The sequence below is a fragment of the Scaptodrosophila lebanonensis genome, unplaced genomic scaffold (genome assembly GCF_003285725.1).
Source record: "Scaptodrosophila lebanonensis strain 11010-0011.00,11010-0021.00 unplaced genomic scaffold, SlebRS2 tig00001415-arrow-pilon, whole genome shotgun sequence".
Classification (NCBI taxonomy): domain Eukaryota; kingdom Metazoa; phylum Arthropoda; class Insecta; order Diptera; family Drosophilidae; genus Scaptodrosophila; species Scaptodrosophila lebanonensis.
The window spans coordinates 291,772-312,985 of NW_022060742.1; the positions used below are offsets into that span (position 1 = coordinate 291,772).

A 21,214-nucleotide genomic window follows, 5' to 3' on the forward strand; every position below is an offset into this window, starting at 1 on the left:
ATTTCGTTGCTCTACTAATGATACTTGTCGCCCCTGCCATTCACACTTGAGCAGATTTTCGAAAGGTTTTTCTCAAGTTTGCGTGCCACGTTTGCGCTTTTGTGATTGAAGTATGTAAGTGAAAATGCGAAAATGTGGAAATATGTGCGCAGCTATATGGGTCAGATGAATGCAGCTATAGCTTTTTATTTCTTATTTTACTCGTTTATGTGAATTAATTAAGTTGGCAGAACAGAAAAATGATACCTCACGCCATTTGCAATTCTGATTTTTTGAAATTGGAGGATTAATTATTTATTATTATTTGTATATATGAAATTAGGCCTATTTAAACTAAAATAAACAATATTTTACGGAAATTGTAGATATGGCTACCAGAAAGTCAGACAAAAGCATTTCGTCCCCATTAAAATCTCCTAACATGCAGAAAATATTCCTGAATAAAACACGTTGACAATAATGGCTGTGTATACTCACGCACACACACGCACATATGCTTATCGTACAGTGTGTTGCGCACAAATATTGTTGCATACATTTGGGAGCTGCAACTAATTAATTATTAATTCAAGCCGATGTAGCGTAAGGATATTAAACGGCACATACAACAGACGCGAGTAAATCAGCGGCTGGGCCATACAATCAAATAGCAACCATTCTCAGCTGCTGGCGTGGCAGTGGCAGCTCAGGTGGGTGGCAGCTGGGTGGCAGGTGCTGTCCGATGACAACACTAATTTCCCGTTTTGTGTTGCGGCTTGTCGAGCTGATGTCCATCGCCTGTGGCCATGTGAATTGTGTGCAACGCTTGGCCCAGTCAGCCGACTTAATTACATTTACATTATTAAATTTTATGACAGCTGTTGGTCTCAATAACGAGGCGTCTGCTCACCCACACATGCATACGTGTCTAAATTTGTGGCCATCACCGTCACTGCCGTCCCCGCATGTGTTGGACGCAATGCAATTAAAACGCAGCCGCGTCACGTAGCCAGCACAACCAAATGACCAAACTTTATGTCATTTGTTCAAGTGGAATTTTCTTTATGGCGCACTTGGCGCCAACGCATTGCAGCTACCTGGCCGCTGATGCACACATGGCCATCAACACAACCCACTATACTATAGTACGATATACACCGCACACAGAGAAAAAGGGTTGGAATAAATATCGAAACGGAAACAATATATTAACTTCCAACACCACACAAAAGGAAGTTTAATAAAAAGGCCAAGCCAGTTAGATGAAATATTCAATGGTCGTGATTTGAAAATGTTACTTTGTTTTTTAATTTGTGCAGTGCATCTAGCTCATCATGTAGATTTTTGTCTAGCATCAGGGTCCCAGTGCTCTCTACATTCTTTTTGCTCTGCTTTAGACCGCGGAGCGTGCAAATTTGAAGCACATTCTCGTACTGGAAAAGTGGTGCATTATGCAATTGCATGTGTGCCAACGAGCAAATGAAACCCTGCGTCTGCCCATGTGTACGCTTTCTGGAACTTTATAGGCATTCGAGTTGAAATCGTTTCCATAAATATTTGAGCTGGGCAAATATCGTAAACATGGTTGGCAGCTGCAACTGCGCACTCATTTAGCTAAACTATTTAAATAGATTTCAATTCGATTGCATTGCGCAAACAAACACATAGTCTGCAAACATACATTACACCAATGTCTGTGTAGTTACACAGTTAGGTAGTTAGATGGGCAGGTGGTAGTCGGAATTGCGGCTTGTTGGTCAGGGCTAAAATAAAATAACACTTGTGTGGTTTTCGATTCTGGCCATTTTGATTACACAAATTGGCATATCCATTTGATGTAGCTCTCGTTATTTGTTTTCAAATGGTCTCTATGCCATTTTTGGATTTGTGTGTGGGATATAAAATCAAAAGTCCTCTAATTCTTGTTTAGCCCAACAATGGATTTAATATGTGAGCTGGGATTGCAGGTAAGATAAATGTAACTTCCATAATAGTTACAGCCAACACTCCGGACCATTCTAGTTTTGAACGCTTAAAAGTACGCAAACGTTTATTTTAACTCTTTGCGGAGGGCAAATTTGCTGATGATCTCTGCCAATAAAACCAATATCAGTATTACAGTTTAACACGGGATAGCTAAATCTGTGTATGCGTGCTTGTTATTTGATATGACTTAATGCCGAGCAATTTATTTCACTTCGAAAAAAATATGTAGTACAGGCACGATAAATTTAAACGCGTCACAGTAACATTCGCAGTTCCCATCGCATAGACACCCCCTCGTTACAGCCGACGCACATTTTTATCACGTTCTACAAGTGGCACTCATCAATCAATTGCCACACGATTGTCCTGTCCCACTTTTGCTTGCCGCCCAACTATTACCTACTGTTCGCTGCCGGCTCGTATATCTTTTGTGTTTTGTTTGTCGCTACTCAACTATTGCTGGTCATTTATTACATTCTTGACAAAAAAACAAGTAAAAGGAAATAGTGCCGGGAATATCGTAGGAACGTCAGTGGTGGAATGCATCGATCCATACGAGTCTATCTGATCGCCTGCTCAATAAATAAATCGATTTACTAAATTTCGCTCATATATGTTGAAGTGACTGGATATACTTCGTATAAGTAAAATTTAATAGTACTTGCACATCATTTGATATTAATAGGCAGGCGTACAATCAATAATGACGCTGCCCATTTTTCTGGACATGCTCATCAATCGACCTCAGTTCCCACTGTTATTTCTGTTGTCGTCCTTTCCGGCTTTTGTTTACTTTTTCCACTACAATTATTTTAATAACATTTTTGAGGTGTTTGGAGGCGTGCCAAGTAAATACAATGACTCCGCATTTTACGTTAAATACTATTTATTTGCGCATTTTGCGTTGCTTTCTTTCCAAAGAAAAGTGCTCAAAATGCTTCGCTCTCATCCTTTTCAGTCTCCTTTCTGTCGACTGACGCATCACAAGATTGATTTACTTTTGCGAGTTTTCTGAAGCTTTGATTTTGTTTTGGTTGTCACAATCACTTTACCACTTCTCTTCCCAACGCCGCTCTCTCCCGTTTGTGGACGATTTATCACGTGATTTTTAATTTCCTTTGTTATTATTTGTGCTGTCAATGGCGTTGACGCTGGCGCTGGCGCTGATGATGACGCAGCACTGCAATACCGGCATCATGGCTGCCATTTAGTCGGTAGGAATCTCTTCCCAGAGAAGGCACGAGCATTGATTACAATAATGTGTACAGGCAACTGGCCTCTGCTTCCCATATGAAATCTTCTTATTTCTGCTTTCGCAATTAAGCTACAGCTTTTCATTAAAATTTTAATTTACGCCTAGGATGAGGAGCTGGGCCTGGATTGTTTTGGGTCCAACGACAGCTGTAGACTAGTGCATAGAATTTAATTTAACCGCAAAAAGGCGCCGCATGCAGACGAGGCAAGCAACGCTTGACTGACGCTAAAACCCGCTGGTGTAGATCGAAATGAAGCACGTTAAAAGCGTGTAGTGAGTCAGAGGGGGCAGACGGGGGACACCCCATACAGAAAGAGCGTTAGTTGTGTTGCGGCAGAAGCGACTTTAGCCAGTTTTTAAACTTTGCACACACGGAAACTTAACGAGCAGAAAAAGCGCGCAGGGTCGTCGCGGGCGCTTGGATGATGAGCTGGCATTATGGGCACGAAACAGCACCGGCAGGATGTGAGAACGTGCGACATGACGGTGGTTAAAACCAACAGGAAGAGCTGTAGCAACGATGGTTCATTACGAAGCCTAGAGGTCGCGCTGTCGAGTGATTATACACGTAGTATACGCTCTGTTCATGCTAGACGACCAGGCGGTCGGCAGCAGTAGGTAAACGCGATGCAAGTAGGCAAGAAGGCAGGAAGGCAGTCAGTCAGTCTATCTTGGGTGCACTGCCAACCGGATAACGAGTTAAGCTGAAGTAATACCAAAAGGCAATGCCAAAGTACTTGTGTGCGTGTTTGTATACATACACGAGTATATCACACAAGTACATTATATATGCAGGCTTATTGTGGGGCACATTTTAGGCGCTTGAAAATATGAATGACAATCAACGATGCAGACACAAGAAATTGCAAGAAATATAATGAAATATGCTCTTCGAAAATGTCAAACTTCGAAAGACATTTCAAGGATTATCTGTCATTGTATGACTTGATAGTTTTCATACAAGCTCAAAAAATACTGATAATTTTTTTGTAATCCGACATTCGCTTTCCGGCTGATTTTCATTGACGCATAGATTCCCGCTACAAAATATTGGGGAGAGACAACTCTTACCAAGATACGAACGCTAGAGCGGAAGCACAATGCTTGCATACATTATGTGGGATACACACATACATCTGCATTTGAACTGCTCCGCAACTTAGTGGCGCATGCACAAATTTGCACATAAACTAAGCGAGCAAGGAAATTGCTATGGCTACAGAATTTAATACGCACGACTGTGAACATTTCGGAGCACATGCCTCGTGTGTGCTATCATTTCCCGAAATCATTATTTCTGCCTGCCGGCACACCGCACGTATGATGAATGCGCCAATACAAATGCGATGCAACCGGTTATAAAAAAAATGCAATTTCCCCATAGCCAACCAAGGCAGCAACTAAAAACTGGCAGCATACTCGCATGAGGCAAAGCACTGGGCAAAGTATAAAAGGAGACTGGCGAACCGTGCAAACGTCCATGCACTGCAAAACGTTTATCATTCCACATTACATAGTTGCGTGCCGTGGGAGCTAACATGTTGCCCCCAAAGTTCAAGGATGTCGGTGTTTGTGTTTGGGATGAAAGCGCCCGGTTGCAGCGTCTTGCGAGCATGATATTTGGTATTTCGTAAAGGACGTTAATAGATTGAGCGATTAGTCGTTTTTTGTATACCATTAGCAATTTTGATAATAATGATCTGACCCAGCAATTTTGAAATAACATTTACCCAAGCTTCCCATATTTCCATGTCTTAGATCGTATTGATGAAAATCTTTATGTTTTATTTTGTTAGTAAAACGATGTTCGAAACTCCTTTTCCGTTAGTTTGTGTATTTTTGTACTCTTCAAATGTCTCTAGAAACTTTGGAAGGGCGGTTGGAAAAGACTTCACATTTTATTCCGTACCGAAATAGAGGTTGGAATTGGAAGTCATGCCTTTATCTTTTTACTTTATTTTAAAACACTAGCAACAAATAAAGTGGATGCAAGATCAGATGATCGTCTATATCTTACATCAAAAACATTGAAAAATACGGGACGACTGTTGTCCTTTGAGTGCAGTTTTAATGCTGCGTATACTTTGATGCAAAATGACTTATCCACAAAAACGCAAAAAAAAAAACAGAACAGGATTAACTGCCATGCACTCACACTCAAAGCTAAAACAAGGACCAGCAACTGAGTGGAACACCGTCATGGATAAAAATAAAACGTGAATTTATTTATTTTTGGAACATGCGCAGCTCATTGATAAAATGGCCCGAGCTGTACCAGAACAAAAGAGAGAAAGGCAGAGCGAGAGAGAGAAGAAGAGAGAGAGGGATGCGCTTGAAAGCGCGTTGTGAGCGAGTGCACTCGCGCTGTGAGCATAATGTCCTGTAGGATTTTATGTGTTGGCCTTTTATGCTGCCGCTCGCTCAACATGCCAGCCAGTTCTAAAGTGACGCGCTTCGTGAACAGTTGATTAAAATCTGCCAACATTCGCTAGGCCAGCAGCCAAGTGTTCAATCTGAAACTTTACCAACTGCTCAGTTGTGTTTGTGTGTGTGTGTCCTGTGTGCGCACTGTGTGTGTATAACGGTTAGTTTCCAATTTGCGTTGGTGGTGAACATAGCATGAAACGTAGCTTGAAATACAAATTTTGAAAAAACTTTCGACCACTAATAATAATTTATTTGCGATTCGCAGACATGGTGGAGTTGTTAAGCAATATTTCTAATTATTTGTGTGTTTTGTTCTTTGTGTTTACTTGAATGTGCCTGCGTTTAGACAGAAAGGATAAAAGCACTAGCTTCATTGGCTTCTTGCTCCATTAGCTGAGGGTAAGCAAAAACATTTGTCTCTGAATTTTAGCAACGCTTGTCCCACTGGCCCCACTTGTCACTGTACTGTGCGTGTGGCTTGGTACAGCACTTAGCTTTATTAAAAACATAAGCTGTAGGCTCTGCTGTATAGAGGACCATAAACTGATTCGATCTACTGCTAGCTGTATTCAATGCTTGCGCCTGTCACGCACACACAAACACGCATTCAATTAACGCGAATTTGCATTCCTGTTTGGGCAACCTCAATACACTCAACATATCTGTGTCAGTCGCATCACACTACAACATGAAATGTTCAGTAATTAAATGCAAAAGGACTCGTAATGCACACGCATGTGTGTGTTTGAGCGTATGTTCTCACATAAACAAACATGACACCGATACAGACAGGAACGAAGACAGACAGACAGACACACAACATGCAAAAGAACGCCATTAAAGCAGTGCTGGCGCAGTGTGCGAATACGAAAATGGAAATGGAATTGCGGGCGCATAGATTAATGCTCCAAATGCGTTGCGTGGCGTTAAGGCAAGGCAGTGCGAGGCGAGGCGAGACGAATCGCAATGAAATGCGATGGCAAATGGACATAAAACTTAATTAACCACAAATCAGTTGGCATACACGCAGCCCGCCACGACTGTGCACAGATATACTCGTGCACATCTATGCACGATAATTAGTGTGGGAAATAAGGCAAATTAGGGTAAAATGCACAAGCTGCATGGGGAATACGCTTCAAGAAATAAATGTGCGGGCATGCTTTTACTATAGTTTTAGTCTAAAAATGTATTGCCTACTTTAAGGGGAAAATGTACCACTAACTATAGTGGGAGAAAAATATGTAAATTGTTGCTCACAACAACTTATTCTGTAAGCACTTTGAATCGCATATCAAATTCTCTCATTTGGGGAAAAATTGAACAACGAATTTCGGTTGTGGTATTTAGAAAAATTGTAGGCTTAGTATAGAACGAATCATTTTAAGAAATAAAGTTGACAAGCTACAGAAATTTTCTTTGTTGTGTAATATTTCATTTATTGTCATGTAGTCAAGTAAAATGGCCCAAAAATAACTTAAATTAAATTGTTTTTACCTTAAACTTTAAAGGAATTTGTCCAATATAGTTTAATTTTTCCAACTCTTAAAATTAACATTCTTCATTCTTATAAGTTAATTTATGAAACAGTTAAGGAAATTCGCAATATCATACAAAATTTCGTTGAAAATGCATATAGGCGTAGCTATTTATCTCGCAAATAATGCATATTAACCGGTTTTAATAAATCAAACGAACATTTCAAGTCCCAAAGGACTCACAGAGCCTCAAGCCACACAGACAAGTAACCGAATGAGCATACCCTTGGGAAAGCGCACTTCATTAGATATATAGACACATATGCGAAGAGTTCCCCTAATTGGCACGCAGTTTCTGTCAGTTTTGATTAATATCAGAGCATTGTAATGAGTGAAGGCAAGGTAACGCGAGTCAAGTGCCACAATTTCCACAATTAGGATACAAAATAAAGAAAGCCGATATATTTGTGTGCACGGCATCCTATTAGTGTGAAATGTACATGCTAAGGGACAGGGAGTGAAAATTCATCAACTGTGATGGTCGAGAAGAATGGCATCATATTTCAAAGTATACAAAAAAAAAAAAGAATGTGGAAAACAGCGCTGAAATCTGGCTGAGTGCCAAAAGTTAAGCAAAAGGAAGGAGTTTACCCCAAACTCAGTAGTGGTATGATGGGAGATCTGATGCACAGATTGCGCAGCAGAAAGTGGTCAAGGCAACGCAGTAATTGGGAAAAATACATTGCAATTAAAAATCAATCATATAGTATGTCTTGGCAACCATGTACCATGTACGGCGGCGGCAAATACGACGTTTTAAGGCTTCCCATTACAGGCTGCCGAATCAAGGCCAGGCCACTTCGGTTGTTGGTCTTGTTATGTGCTGAGCAACGAATTGGCGGCACACGGAATTGGAAAATACGCCGTCATTGCGAGAGGAAGTGGATACGATACTTAATTTCAATATTTGATTTCGTTGAGCAATAAGATTAAAATTAAATTTGAAATTGTGGGGGTGCTTGGGTAGGTAGCAGTACCAACGAGGCGAAACGCAGCACGGGCACCCATAGGCATCTGAGGAAAATTGAAATTCAATGCTGTTGCCGTTGAGGTAAAGTTGCACGTCTGAAAAGAAACATCATAGAATAAAGCCAAACATAAATGGAACAGGATATCGCTGTAAACAAGGCAGCAAACGAAACGCGCCACTGAATCAAATAACTGCTTGAGTACAGGATGCCATGTTTTTGGCGTTTTTCGGCTCTCTGTATTGCGCCTCTTCCCAGCATGCCGAAGTGCCCTGGCAAACGGGAATACATATATGAAGAGAATAAGACTGAGATTGATTGCCGAAATGAATTCATTGCATTCTAATATCATTTATTGTTTTTCAATGGGTATTTTTATAATATACGGATCTTCTGTTAGACTATGAAGAACTATTAAATACTCATATTAAGGAATTAATTTTTGTTGTACCAAGTTGCCAAGCTTAGAATAAACCTATTACATAAATTGGATGCAGGAGATACAATTTTTCACCTTTACATATTATTCTTCTTTGTCAACTAGCGTATTCGGCTTGCGTTGCTGCGCCACTGAATTGTAGTGCTTTGTAAGCTTTCCGACGTTATGGTTTCTATTAGATCCTTGATTATAGTTGAGTACCCACCGCCGTATACATTTATTCGTCTGTATTCGCGTCCTGTCTGTGTTTCTTTGATCAGCTGTGGATGCAATTTCGTGATTCGCTTTCATTGGCATTTTCAGCTGCTCTTTTTTGCTTATATTTTTTGATTTTATGTTTTTTTTTTACCAAAAGATGTTTTCACAGGTTTACCAACGGATCTATTTTGAATATTGCCGCAAAATTTCATCAAAATCGGTTGAGCGGCTTTGAAGTATATATATACATACATATATATATATATATATATATATATATAGATATGTCCATTTGTATATATATAGATTGAACATAAATTTCACAATACTTTTTCATTTTTGTGAGTCATTCGTATTTCTAGAAAACATTTATGAAAGTATAATTGAAATCGTATGTATAAACCTTTTCAGTCATAACAGTTTCTCGGCTTTAGACAATTATTTATAAAAGTGCTAGCTCCACGGGCTTGTTAGTGTTACGACGTAAACATGTTCTCTGATGGCTGCAACAGAATATCATAAGAAGTAACACAAATATTCGATACAGCTTGCCTTTTCATTCACTGTATACCTCCCGGACTACGTAGGTTCACAAGGCAGTGCTATTCGCCTGATCCAAGCAGACACAGAAAGAAACACAAAACACAACAACAGCAGCGCACGACGCTAATCTTATAAATTTCTCATTTCCTGTGCACACACACACACACACAAGCGCTTTGAGGCACAAAACTAAAGCAGAAAAAGAGAGAATGAAACGAAATGCAGAGGATACAAATAAACATGGCGGCTTATGTGCGCAAATATGTATGTTTGTGTGTGTGTGGGTGTGCGTGTGTATGCTTGTGAATAAGATGCATCAAGATTTCCGGTATGCAAATACATAGTTAACTAAAATCTGCATGCACATAAGCAGACAAGCAAACATGCAGATATACACATACAAACATGCATGCGCGTGTTTATACAAATGCAGTTGTCTTACTCGCACGGTTGCGTAACGGCGTGTTGCATAAATAAACTAACACACATAAACACTTAAGCCCTAAAGTATGCAATGGAAAATAAACACAGCTAACAAACGGCTTGTTATGCAGGAGGGGCCATGAGGGGGCAGAGCATGCAGCAAACAGCAGGCAGCAGACAGAGGGACAGACTTTATCTTGCCTGGATGCACGTTCATGTTGTTTTTTGTGGCTGGTGCGGCGGCAACCATTAAAAAATGGCAGCGAATTTGCTGGCGAATGTGCTCCTGCATTTCTGTTTGTGTGTGTGTCTGTCATGTGCACGTATATACTTATATGTAGAGTTTAAATACAAGACAAGTCTGTGTTTTTGCGGCAATGCGCCTGCTCGTTGCTGCTTTTGTTACTGCTCTGTAGGCGCTTGTTGAAACTTTTCTTGACTGTTAGTTTTTGTGTGCCTAACTTTTGTCTTCCTACTTATGTGTGTCGACAGCGCTGTAAGCACATTTGTGTACATGTGTGTGTTCTCGTATGTGTGCGTTTGCTAAACAAAAATAAAGCACATTGCTTGCAGCACTTCCGCCTCCGTCAAAAGCGCCAAGAATTGCGGTGGCATCCACTTCGACATACTACCACATGAATACTCGTACATGTGCATAAGAGTATGTGTGTGTGCCAATTTAATGTATCCCCCTTTGATGGCACACCCCAAAGTAGCATTTAAAGTTTTTCAAGAGCTTTTATTGCCGTACCGTGTGTTATGTTCTTTTTGAAACTTTGCATAGTCGCTTTAAGTTTGCAGATACCCCCGTTGGTTGCATTAGTCTGAAGAGGCTAATTGCAAAATCTTAAGGTGCCACTTAAGCGGCTCAAGTTGTCTAGACCTGACATTAGGTCTATATATAAATATATATATAGGCTTTTGGGAAAAAATCCAAGCAAAGCCAACAAGCTGAACGAGCTAAGTCTTTAGGTGGCGACTGAGACAAAAATCAATAAAAACAATTATGATGTTGAGGGTATTAGATGTAATATTATGTGCGCCGCGAACACAATTATGCCAATTTCATTTCAAATTTAATGTAAGCCTTAGTTAATCACTCAAAGGCCCAAGTTCATGGCAAGAACTTGAAGAGATGCTTTGCCCTAATCATTATTATTTGGATAAAAATTGATGATGATTGTGGATTGTTTGTTTGTAATTTCCAGCAAGCACCAACGAGTAAAGGGCGACTACAACAGTTACAAAATGAGACCTAATTCCACCAAGCTGCTGCTGGCAGTGCTCATGTCATGGTCGGCGGTAGTCTCCTGCACAGTGAGCGCCACCACAGAGGTTCAAGAGACGCCCCTAGCACTGCCCGTTGCCGAACAGACTCAGCCCAGGACAATCCTACAGGGTGAGGTCTGGCAGGAAGATGAGCACGAGGTGTTAATACGTAACGAACGTGGAACGAAGAGCGATGGTGAGTAAAAATACTTTATTCTTTCTTATATACTATTTATTATCAATCAAAATGAAATTTCTTGGGAATATGAAAACACTGATCTTATACTATATGTTTGCATTTACTCCTCACATCTATTTCATTGAAGGTCTTTCTTGCCGTTATGGCAAAAATCCATGGACTGAGTGCGATACCAAAACTAATACGCGTTCGCGAACGTTGACACTCAAAAAGGGGGACCCGGCTTGCGATCAGACCCGCACCATACAAAAGAAATGCAAAAAAGGTAAGTGAGAAACAGTTTGTTACAAATATTTTGAAATGTACATTTTACTAGAAGAGTACTTGATATTAGTGTTGAAGACAAGTAATTTAAAATATGCTGATTGTTAGCTCGGAGGTGAACACTAATTTGTGTTCCAAGATCCCTCCAGTTACTTACCCAACAGAATGCCAAAACACATTGCTTTTTTCTGACGCTTTATTATAATTGGAAATGTTATAATAAAGCTCATTATATTTCAAGTTACCCAAGTATTTGCATACATTTTGCGACAGTTTTCGGGTTGGCGCTGAAAGCTCGCCATGTACTTACTATAAAATGCAAATGGCGTGCAACGTGCGGGCTTTGTATATTTATATATATTGTACATACATTTTATATTGAACACTCGTCCGCTACGGGTCGACATGGTGGTCGCAAATGATTGCATTTGTGCAACGTGAAAGGCTTTTGTTATTTGTTCATAATGGATGTTGTGGCTGTGATGGCTGCTGTTGCGAATGAAAGCGACCAGAAGGAGGTCGAAAAAGAATGCAGTTGATGACTATATGCGATAACTGTTGAACTTCGTGACACAAAATACAATATTATTTTCTTATTAATTATTTATTTGTGACTTGCAGCCTGTCGTTATGAAAAGGGTTCTTGGTCTGAGTGCGCAACTGGACAAATGACACGGGCGGATAAACTAAAGGCAACCAGCGATCCCTCATGCGAAGCAACACGTGTCATCAAGAAGAATTGCAAGCCAGGCAAGTCCAAGGATAAGAGTGCTAAGGAACAGCGCAAGAACAAGGACAAAGGTGAGTGGGTAATTGAATTGCCAGTCTTTCACATTCTATCATTATCTACCATGTTTATTTCTATTTTATTTACCTTTGTTAATTTTCATTTGGGCTGTAGCAAAAGCTATTTGGCTAGACAGTTGGATGGGTGGTGGGGACGGGGAAAAACTAAATTGATTAGCGTAATTAATATGAAAGGAGCAGCGCGACAAAGTCTATAAAGCGAAATAGCTATTGCAAACAATTTAACTAGAGTCAGAAGGAGAGCGGAATGGGGGATTGTAACCTGGCTCCGATTACTGTGCGGCTGACAGAGAGGAAGACCGACAGTTCAGAGAGACGGATGGAGACACTGGGACGGACAGACAGACATGATTCGGTCACTTTATTCGCTTGTTTTCCCAAAAGTTCAATGCCTTGTTTTCGTTGTTCCGAAATGCTGACCATTTGTTTGCTTTTCGACAGCCAACTATTAGTCATGTTGTCTTTGTCTATGACGGTGACTTGCCCATGGGAGTTCATCGTTGTCGTCTGCATGGTGGGTATGGGTGTGGGCGTCCATTGAAGAAAAGGAAGTTCCTGGTAGCAAGGCTTGAGGCAGGAAGTGTGGTGTTTGCCAAGTTTTTTTGTTTTGTTGGTCAACTGTAAATTGAAAAAGGTGTGGCCAGTGAAACTATGATATATTATTATTTATTGTTCGTGGTAGAGCGAAACTTCATTTTATGTTTTGTTCGAGAACCCGTGTTGGTATCCAAAAAACTTATATTTGTATTCATATATGTTTGTTTCCATTTATTACATGCAGCTGCTCGCAAAGGACGCGCTTAAGTATTTTACACACCAATTACTAAAATCTCAATAATTTGTAATGCCCAACGTTAGTTTTTATATTTTTCTGCTAGCCCACACTAATTTTTTGGAGACCCCACTATTTGCAAAATTAAACAGAAACAGAACAAAATAAAACAAAAGAATTATCACAGAGTGTGAGAAAAAGAAAAACACTTGCAGACAGATATAATATATGTATAACCGTAAAGCATTAAAATTAATTGATGAATATACATAATTATTAAATGTTGTAGTTTTGTTTGCATATACACACAAAGGGAATACCAAGAAAACAAAAGACAGTAATTCAAATAATTAAACAAATCGTATTAAAAAGTTTATGGAAAGCAAAATATGTACAAGTAAATAAAAAAGTAAAAGGAAGAAGAAAACGAAACTGTAATTTGATAGCAGAAAGCTGCATACATATTTATTTAGCTTGCTTACAGAAATCCATTAAAACTAAACGTATAATGAATAAGCCAATATCAATAAATACTACACAGCTGAAAGTTTCGGGGCAAAGACAAAGACATAGACACACAATCCGAAGAAACCGAGAAATTGTTTAACAATTTAAACTGGAAGACTTTCCATTTAATTAGCAGCATGTTGATCTTCAATTGAATTTTACAAGAAAATAAAGAAAGGTAATAAATAAAATCTAAATCTAATAAAAGGAGAAATATACAACAAATTATAAATATTAAAAAAAAACGAATTAAATTGAAAATTGATGTACAATTTTCGAAGGAATTATCAGCTTCTCCATTTGATCTCAATAAAAGCAGAGAACAGTACAGAAATACTAACGGTGTGGAGTAAAAGGCAAGCAAGTGAAGTAAATTAAAGTAAAGTAAAGTAAAGCATACAGCAGACTTAGGCAGACAAACCATTTAATGAGACACTTAGTGTAAATATTGTAAAAATAATACCAAATCAAGTATGTACGACATTGCAGACGGGCTATTGGTGGTGAGTGCGAAGTTTAAGCCAAATACGCCAGAGTACGGAGGTCGCGTGAAATGCAATAGACATTTTTAAAATTAAAATAAATCATTTACTATACATACATATATACACAATATATAGAACTTCTTTGGATATGGATTGATATTGATAGTTATAGTAAAGCATACTTCTCAAAACATACAACACACACACACACACAGTCACAAACAAACACATTGATATTTATGTATTTATTGTACGATGTGTTATCTTAATTCTGTGAATGAAAGTGAGGGAAAGGCTCAGATCCACATACAATACAAATAAATACACACATCATGTTAGTAGGCCGGTGTAGCATGTAGGAAAAACTCAAAATGCACACGGCGCCTAAAAATACATTTTAATTATAAATATGACAACACAAATGGAGGCCATGTTTTGTGGCTTTCTAAATGAAATGAAAAATATAATTCAAATTTATAATGTTCATAAATTAATGATGACTAAATGTCTTCGTCTATAAGCAGCGTAAACAACATAACCGAACATATACAAGTATATACTTACAAACAGCCAGACCGAAAACAACCACATACCAATGCATACTTATTTATATACAAACAAACAAACATACTACCCCAGTTTTTGAAGCAAGAAACAAGATGAAAAGAACAGGAGAAACGCGGCCATTAAATCCGCTTCCAATTTCAGACTGTGGCACATACACTAAACAACAGATTTAAAGCTAAACGAACTCATGAACACATGACAGAACCCAACATGAAAACAGAACAAGAGCAAGAAGAAAATTAAGTGAAAACATTTATATATAATAATAAGAAAAAAAACAAAGTAACTGAACTTTAATAAAAATAAATATTATTAATAAATGAAACAAAAACTATCGACAAAAAAACAAGCTTCAGAATTTCTGGGTGGCTAACAATTTTATTTGGGCTCAACAACTTTTGAATAACACCCTACAGGTTCACTAGCGAAACCATTAAAGGTTTAAGAATTTCATCAATACATACATAGGTAAATTTCTTTAAATTCAAACTTCATTTTAATTGTTCGATGCGCTTGCAGTTCGGCGCACAGACATATTGCTTTTATTTGTTGTTGGCTCAAAGTTTACTCCGAACAAATGCGTAATTTATGCACGCAATTTGCTTAAGACAACAATTAATATGCGCCGCCAGCTGCATGCACAGCATAAATAAATTAAGCAACCGCCAATAAACTAACAAAAGCGCCGCAAGACTTGAATGCATAAATCTATGGAGAAGCCGCAGCGCCATGGCTTTTGTCATGGCGGAGGTCGTGACGTCGGCAGTGGTGGAGGCGAAGGCGAATGCGAATGCGAATGAATTCCTTGCCAAACGGGTCAGCCGCAGTCACGCGTTACCAGCTACTGCACGTAAATCACGGGGCAGGCACGGAAACCAGCACAAGCGCAGGCACTAGGACTGGGACAGGGACAGACAGAGATACGTTGGCAGGCAAGATGACAACAACAAACAGGATAGCACAACGAGACCATAAAAACAAAAGCAGCTGCATATCTGAGATATCCGTACTCGTACTCGTACAAGCGACAAAAAGGCTCACATAAACTTAAGCTGCGCTGCGAAAGCAAGGCGGTAAGTCAGGAAGGCGCGAGAATCATTCATCAACCGCAAATTAGCATAATGTCAAGCACAGTTAGTGCACAACAATGACAAGTTGGTCGAGGGAAGGGTGCGGCGACAGCCCAAGAGCCTGAGACCCTGAGAACCAGTATGCTCTCAACTTATCAGGAGAAGGACAACTATTCGTGTTGGAATTTTTTCACCGCTCGGTCTGTGGCCGCATCGCCTCGTTGCATTTTTGGCAATGCGGCCAATTTGTGAAAGAAATATTTTTGGAAAATAATAACGACTGTGCAAAAAGGGAAAGAAATACAATAAAATAAAAAGAGGCGCAGCCAGAACGGTAGTACAGCAATAACAACAGCAACACTAACAATAACAAGACAAGCAACAACGTATCGGGTAGCAGCAAAAATAAACGAGGAAACAACGACAGTATTTCATTTTCAGAGCGGAATTGTTGGCATGGTCATCGAACAATGGCGAGCGCAGCGTCAGCGGAAGCCGCCATGTTTGTTTGCTTTGTAGGCACGGGTCAGCCGCCGTATGTAAGTCAGTGTGTGTGTCTGTGTGCGCGTCTGTTAGTGTGTGTGTTTGTGTTTATGCTGGCATGCTAGTGTTGCGACAACAATGGCTAGAACTACGTTTGCTGTGTGCACTTTAAGTGGCCACTGCCACTGCCACAGCCACAGTCACAGTCACAGCCATTGCGTGCCACAACGTGCCCGACCAGAGATTGGGCTCGGCCCTGTTGACGCCTGCGGTTACACACAAAAGAACTCGTTGGGTGGCTGGATGCCTGCCATAAAATGTGCATGTTTTTACTTTTATTTTTAATTCAATTCATACAAACATACACATGTATATGCATTGCAACAAATGTTGATGCTGTGGGAATGATTCACCTTTAAGAATTTGTTCTATTCAGTTGCCTTATAAGAACAAGATTTTTTGGCCCTACATCATAGATTCATCAGTTCTCAAAAATTACCCTTTAGCTGCAGAGTATACAAAGTTGATTGTGGTTTTTCTTACAAACTTATTAGGCCAAACACTTGTATTTTTGGGAGATTTGATATTTCTTTTGGAAGCGATTCATATAGGGATGATTCTGTACTACAATATCTTATACATTTGAATTTCGTATTATTTAGCTCTTAGTTAGCTATTAGTTAGCTCAGTTTTCCAAAAATTTCGAATAGTTCGAACTCAAGAACTTTATTGATTTGCACCAAAATCCTAATGTTTGATTAGCCCAATTGGGAACGACATTGCAACGCCTCCTGCCAGCAATCCAATTTTGAAAGCTGCTAAAGTATTATCTAAATTACCTGCCACAGTCGATTGCGTTGGCTCAACAAGCACGCCCTTTCCCATTATTAACCAAAAAGACTCGAGCTCAGACACAAGCCGATACCAGCAACAGCAACACCAACAGCTAAGTCATCAACCCCGAGACCCGTCTTAAACTTAAACTATAAGCGTAGGAGAACTTGTAAGCCAGCAAATCGAAATCAACCGTAAATTGCGATTGTGAATCGGAAAAAAATTGCACGTCCTATATCGTTTGCAATTTTGATTGAGTTAAAATTTGCATAGTGATGCCACTGCTCCGTGCAGGAGTAGCGGAGGGAAAACCAATCGAAGATGATGCCGCAAATCGTAATACTTGCCATGGACGTAGTCTCGTCGTTTTTCCGTTTTATCGTTCTGCCACCCGTCATCTGCCATCCGCCATCCTCCGGCCAACCTGCCGTTGGCAGCCAGAAGCAGTGTATTCCCAATGAGCACATCTAAAAATTGTTTATTTTCACTTCAGCATTCAATCATTTATTCAGGGCACTTGAGCGCGGGTACAACATCAGCATCAGCATCGGCATCAGCTCAAGCATCAGCGACATTGGCAACTTTGGCTCTGTTTGAATTTTGGGTTTGGATTGGGGTTTGAATTCGAGTTTGAGTTCGGTTGCCAGCATGCCAAATAATATTTCGTTCAAATAAAACCCACTGGTGTGGATATTGAATTGTAAGGGAAATCGCAGAAGTGACGTTGACGAGCACAACGAGCACAGCGAGCAATGGCGTTGGCGATGGCGATGCCAATGCCAATGTATGCAAATGGCTGAAATATCATTTCCGCTTGACGCGACGCAACGGGTAAAGTGACAACGGCCCGGCGGCTGGATCGATAGCTGGCTGACATTCTCTAGACGCACGACATTAGATTATCAAGCGCAGGGTGGCGGAAAATAATTCGTGAAAAACAACATGGAATACGTTGGGTTGGGCCAAGCACAGTGGGGCAGGCCCTTGGAAAATAACAAAACATTTTATTGGTGTGACTTGGAATACCAGTTTTCATTTTTCTGATACACTTTGCAAGTGCAATTTTTTAATACACTTCAGGAATAATTAAATGAACAACCGAGTTGATGCACTTAACATTGTTCGTACTGGGCTCAATTAAATCAATGAATCAAAAATCAAGGCAGAATTGAAGGCTAGAACTGTGAGTAAATAGATTTAATTGGTGACAAATTTTTGATAGTATAAATATGCAAAGCATAAATAAATTGAAATGCATTGACAAAATTTCAAATATTAGCCTTAATATTTGCAACAACCGTACTTAAATTTACAAAGGATTACGTTTTTAATTTTTATGAGTAGCTAAAGTTTGGTGCCTCAAAATGCTGAATTGAATTTGTTATAGTACTTAAACTGAATAAATGATTTTGCCTGTGATGGAATTAGTTTTCATTCTTTTCTGGTCACAGTGCATCAGTGGGATTGCTTGTCAGAATCTTGGCCCCCTGGCTTTTCGACGAAAGTTCGCATTTCTGGTAAACTCTTCTCTTACTTTTGCGCTTTTGTTTCTTGTCTACTTTCTTTCAACTGCTATCAGCTTAACCTTTTTTGTTTGCTGCGCGCATGATAAGGGATAAAACCGCCGTTTAAGCGCGGCGATAGGTAAAAGTTCTGTCAAAGAAGAAAGTGGGAGTGTGCGAGCAACAACAGTAAGCAGTACGATGAAAAATATGGCATGTGATAAAATGTTAAATCCGCATCTTCATGCAAATGTCACGCAGCTGCCAGAAGCTTATGTTTAAATTGTGTTCAGGCACCTCTCTACCAGCCGGTTGGGGGAGTTCCGCCTACTGGTTGGTCGCATACATAATGCAATCAGCGATAACGCGAGCAGCTGAGTGCAATAACTTTAACGAATAATTGCTGAAGCATCCAGTGAACATAATTGATATGTAAAGAAGGCAGCGATAAAAGCAAATTATATGCTCATTTTAAAGCTAGGTCGCTGCAGCAACTGTTGCATAGTCCAGAGTTGTACCCATTGTCCATAGCAAATAGCACATTACCCAGCAAACGGCAAAAGCATAACCCTTCAACATGGTCACGGCATATATAGCTACCCACATAAATGTCATGCAGACCTATTTATATTATTTATAAGTATAAAGACAGCAATGGCTGCCATGTTCTGGGCACTGCACAATTGGAGTTAAAGCAAAGTCAATGGCAGCAAGTCTTGTGCATTGAAAGAGTGGAGCATTATTCATGCCATAAATCACAAAGGACGTGGCCACTAGACAATACACATACCAATGCATATATGTACGCACAGGGAAAAATACACTGCAAGAAATCTAATTAGTAGTAGTGGTAACAGATTAAGGTTGATTAATCTTATAGTTAAGCTAAAAATATTGCAAGAATTATAATTATATTTTAAGTTTGCTTTTAAATTATATTTAATGAAAAAATTTCTCAAATAACGAAAAAATTTCTCAAATTTTTTGGTTTACATTTTATGGGTGCTAAGAACTAATCCTGAACTAATGGTCGCATAGGCACTAAGTGCACCCAAGTACAGTGATAGCTGCGCCTGTCACTGTGTTGGCACAAGGTTGTGTATGTGGCTTGTTATTTTCAGTGTAGAGCAGAACAGAGTCCTGGTTTATTGTTGCTGCTGTGCAAACGCTTGGCTAGTCATTATTATCATGCCCATGTGCTCATTGTTGTGGCAAAGCTAAGCATGACGGAGAGTTGACGCTGTTGTTTTTTCATTTTCTAGCACAACAGGCACACATGTAGCGGCGTATGCAGCGCACTAAGCAGTAAATAGAGGGCAGCCATCGTCCTGGCTATCCTTTGAGCGGCGCATTGCATTAAATGAAGTGGCAACTCTAACACATAGGAGTAATTGTTCGTTATTGAACTCTGAATGACGTGCGCCTAACATGATGTAATAGCTTGTTGTGTGAAGGAACGTATGTAGTGCCAGGCAGACACTGAGTGGAAAGTAAAATTACTAGCTGTATGGCTCATTATTGATGCTAATATGTGTTTGTTAAATGGAAGCTAACTAACCCCGAACACAAAAACATGCTATTGTGAAATTATTATAATAGTACCACTTGCGTTGCACTTGTAAAACAAATCAGGCCAGAAAATGGCTTAAAATTACAGTTGCGAAAATGTGATGGCCTATGCCATTAAAACCATATGTCGATTGTATAAACTATGTGAATGTGTATATACATACAAATAATTATTATACATATAAGTATTCTACGCTCTCCCTATTTCACTGCATAACGTCTGATACCGCTATTAATTAGAAAGGAACGGTACTAAAGTATCGGATCATAGAACATTTCTGTGTCGACGACAGATTAGTCAACATATTTTCATGACGTACTGTGTACTTGAAAAGTCATCAATTTACATTTGACGAGGAGGGAAGAAGCCCCTAAGCTGACCATGTCGGGGTCATCATTTGTGCGTACGTTAGTCGATAATCGATATTCTTGAGGATGAGGAGCGCACAGCTTATAAAGCAATTCAAAATGAAAACAAAATCATTTATAAATTGTTTTCTCTTCTTTTTTCGTTAATCAAATTCGGGGCCAAAGTTTTTAAAGTATGCTCAGAAGTAATTTGCAAAGCGGCGCGCGATTGAGTACGCAATAAACGCTGGATGGGAGAGAAAGGCGGTGGATGGGGCAAAAATATTGAGGCTAGCACGGCCAGACAAAAAGTTTAGCTGACTGCGTGAGGCATCATCAGCAGTGTGGGGTTCGAGTGGTTGCTCGTTTGCTGTGCAAATTAAGTAATTGAAAATTGTTAGTAGAAATTTGTGGAGAATCTCTCCAACAGAAAATGCCGAATGTTAAATGAAAGAAAAAATTGCAATTGACTTGAAATCGATTTTGCCTAATGATCTGACTAATATAAAAATCCCTTCTGTAGCAGTATTTAGATACATACTTACTAGCAATTCAAATACATACATATGTATAAAACGTAATATGATAGCTTGCTTAGTAAATACACACAAGCTCAGAAAACAGAAGTCGAACAGAAGGAATTTGGCAAAAAAGGGATAACATATGTAAGGCACTCAACTTGAACTTCAATGCGACCATAATAAATGTATTACATTATAAACAATGGGAGTATTTGTTAGCAGGCAAGACCGGCCGTATTGCTAGGATTGGACAAGATGTCA

General features: G+C 39.5%; 1 protein-coding gene across 3 annotated transcripts; it reads left to right on the top strand.

Moving 5' to 3' along the window:
- The first annotated feature begins 5,672 nt into the window (after positions 1–5,672).
- LOC115632380 lies at positions 5,673–13,206 on the top strand. 3 transcript variants are annotated; one of them, XM_030529506.1, is made up of 6 exons: positions 5,685–5,804; positions 5,994–6,046; positions 10,965–11,221; positions 11,352–11,489; positions 12,110–12,289; positions 13,077–13,206. In XM_030529506.1, the coding sequence occupies exons 3-6, from the start codon at positions 11,005–11,007 to the stop codon at positions 13,097–13,099; spliced, it is 558 nt and encodes a 185-aa protein (XP_030385366.1). In that variant the 5' UTR covers positions 5,685–5,804; positions 5,994–6,046; positions 10,965–11,004; the 3' UTR covers positions 13,100–13,206. The 3 variants fall into 3 exon arrangements, with proteins under 3 accessions (XP_030385368.1, XP_030385366.1, XP_030385367.1); XM_030529507.1 differs by having other exon boundaries at positions 5,704–5,804; positions 5,998–6,046; XM_030529508.1 differs by lacking the exon at positions 5,994–6,046 and having other exon boundaries at positions 5,673–5,804.
- Positions 13,207–21,214: the final 8,008 nt, after the last annotated feature.

Coding starts and splice junctions, on each gene's coding strand:
- LOC115632380 (XM_030529508.1), top strand. CDS start 11,005: ATGAGACCTAATTCCACCAAGCTGCTGCTGGCAGTGCTCATGTCATGG. Junction 11,222..11,351: donor ACGTGGAACGAAGAGCGATG/GTGAGTAAAAAT, acceptor ATTTCATTGAAG/GTCTTTCTTGCCGTTATGGC. Junction 12,290..13,076: donor GCGCAAGAACAAGGACAAAG/GTGAGTGGGTAA, acceptor TATTACATGCAG/CTGCTCGCAAAGGACGCGCT.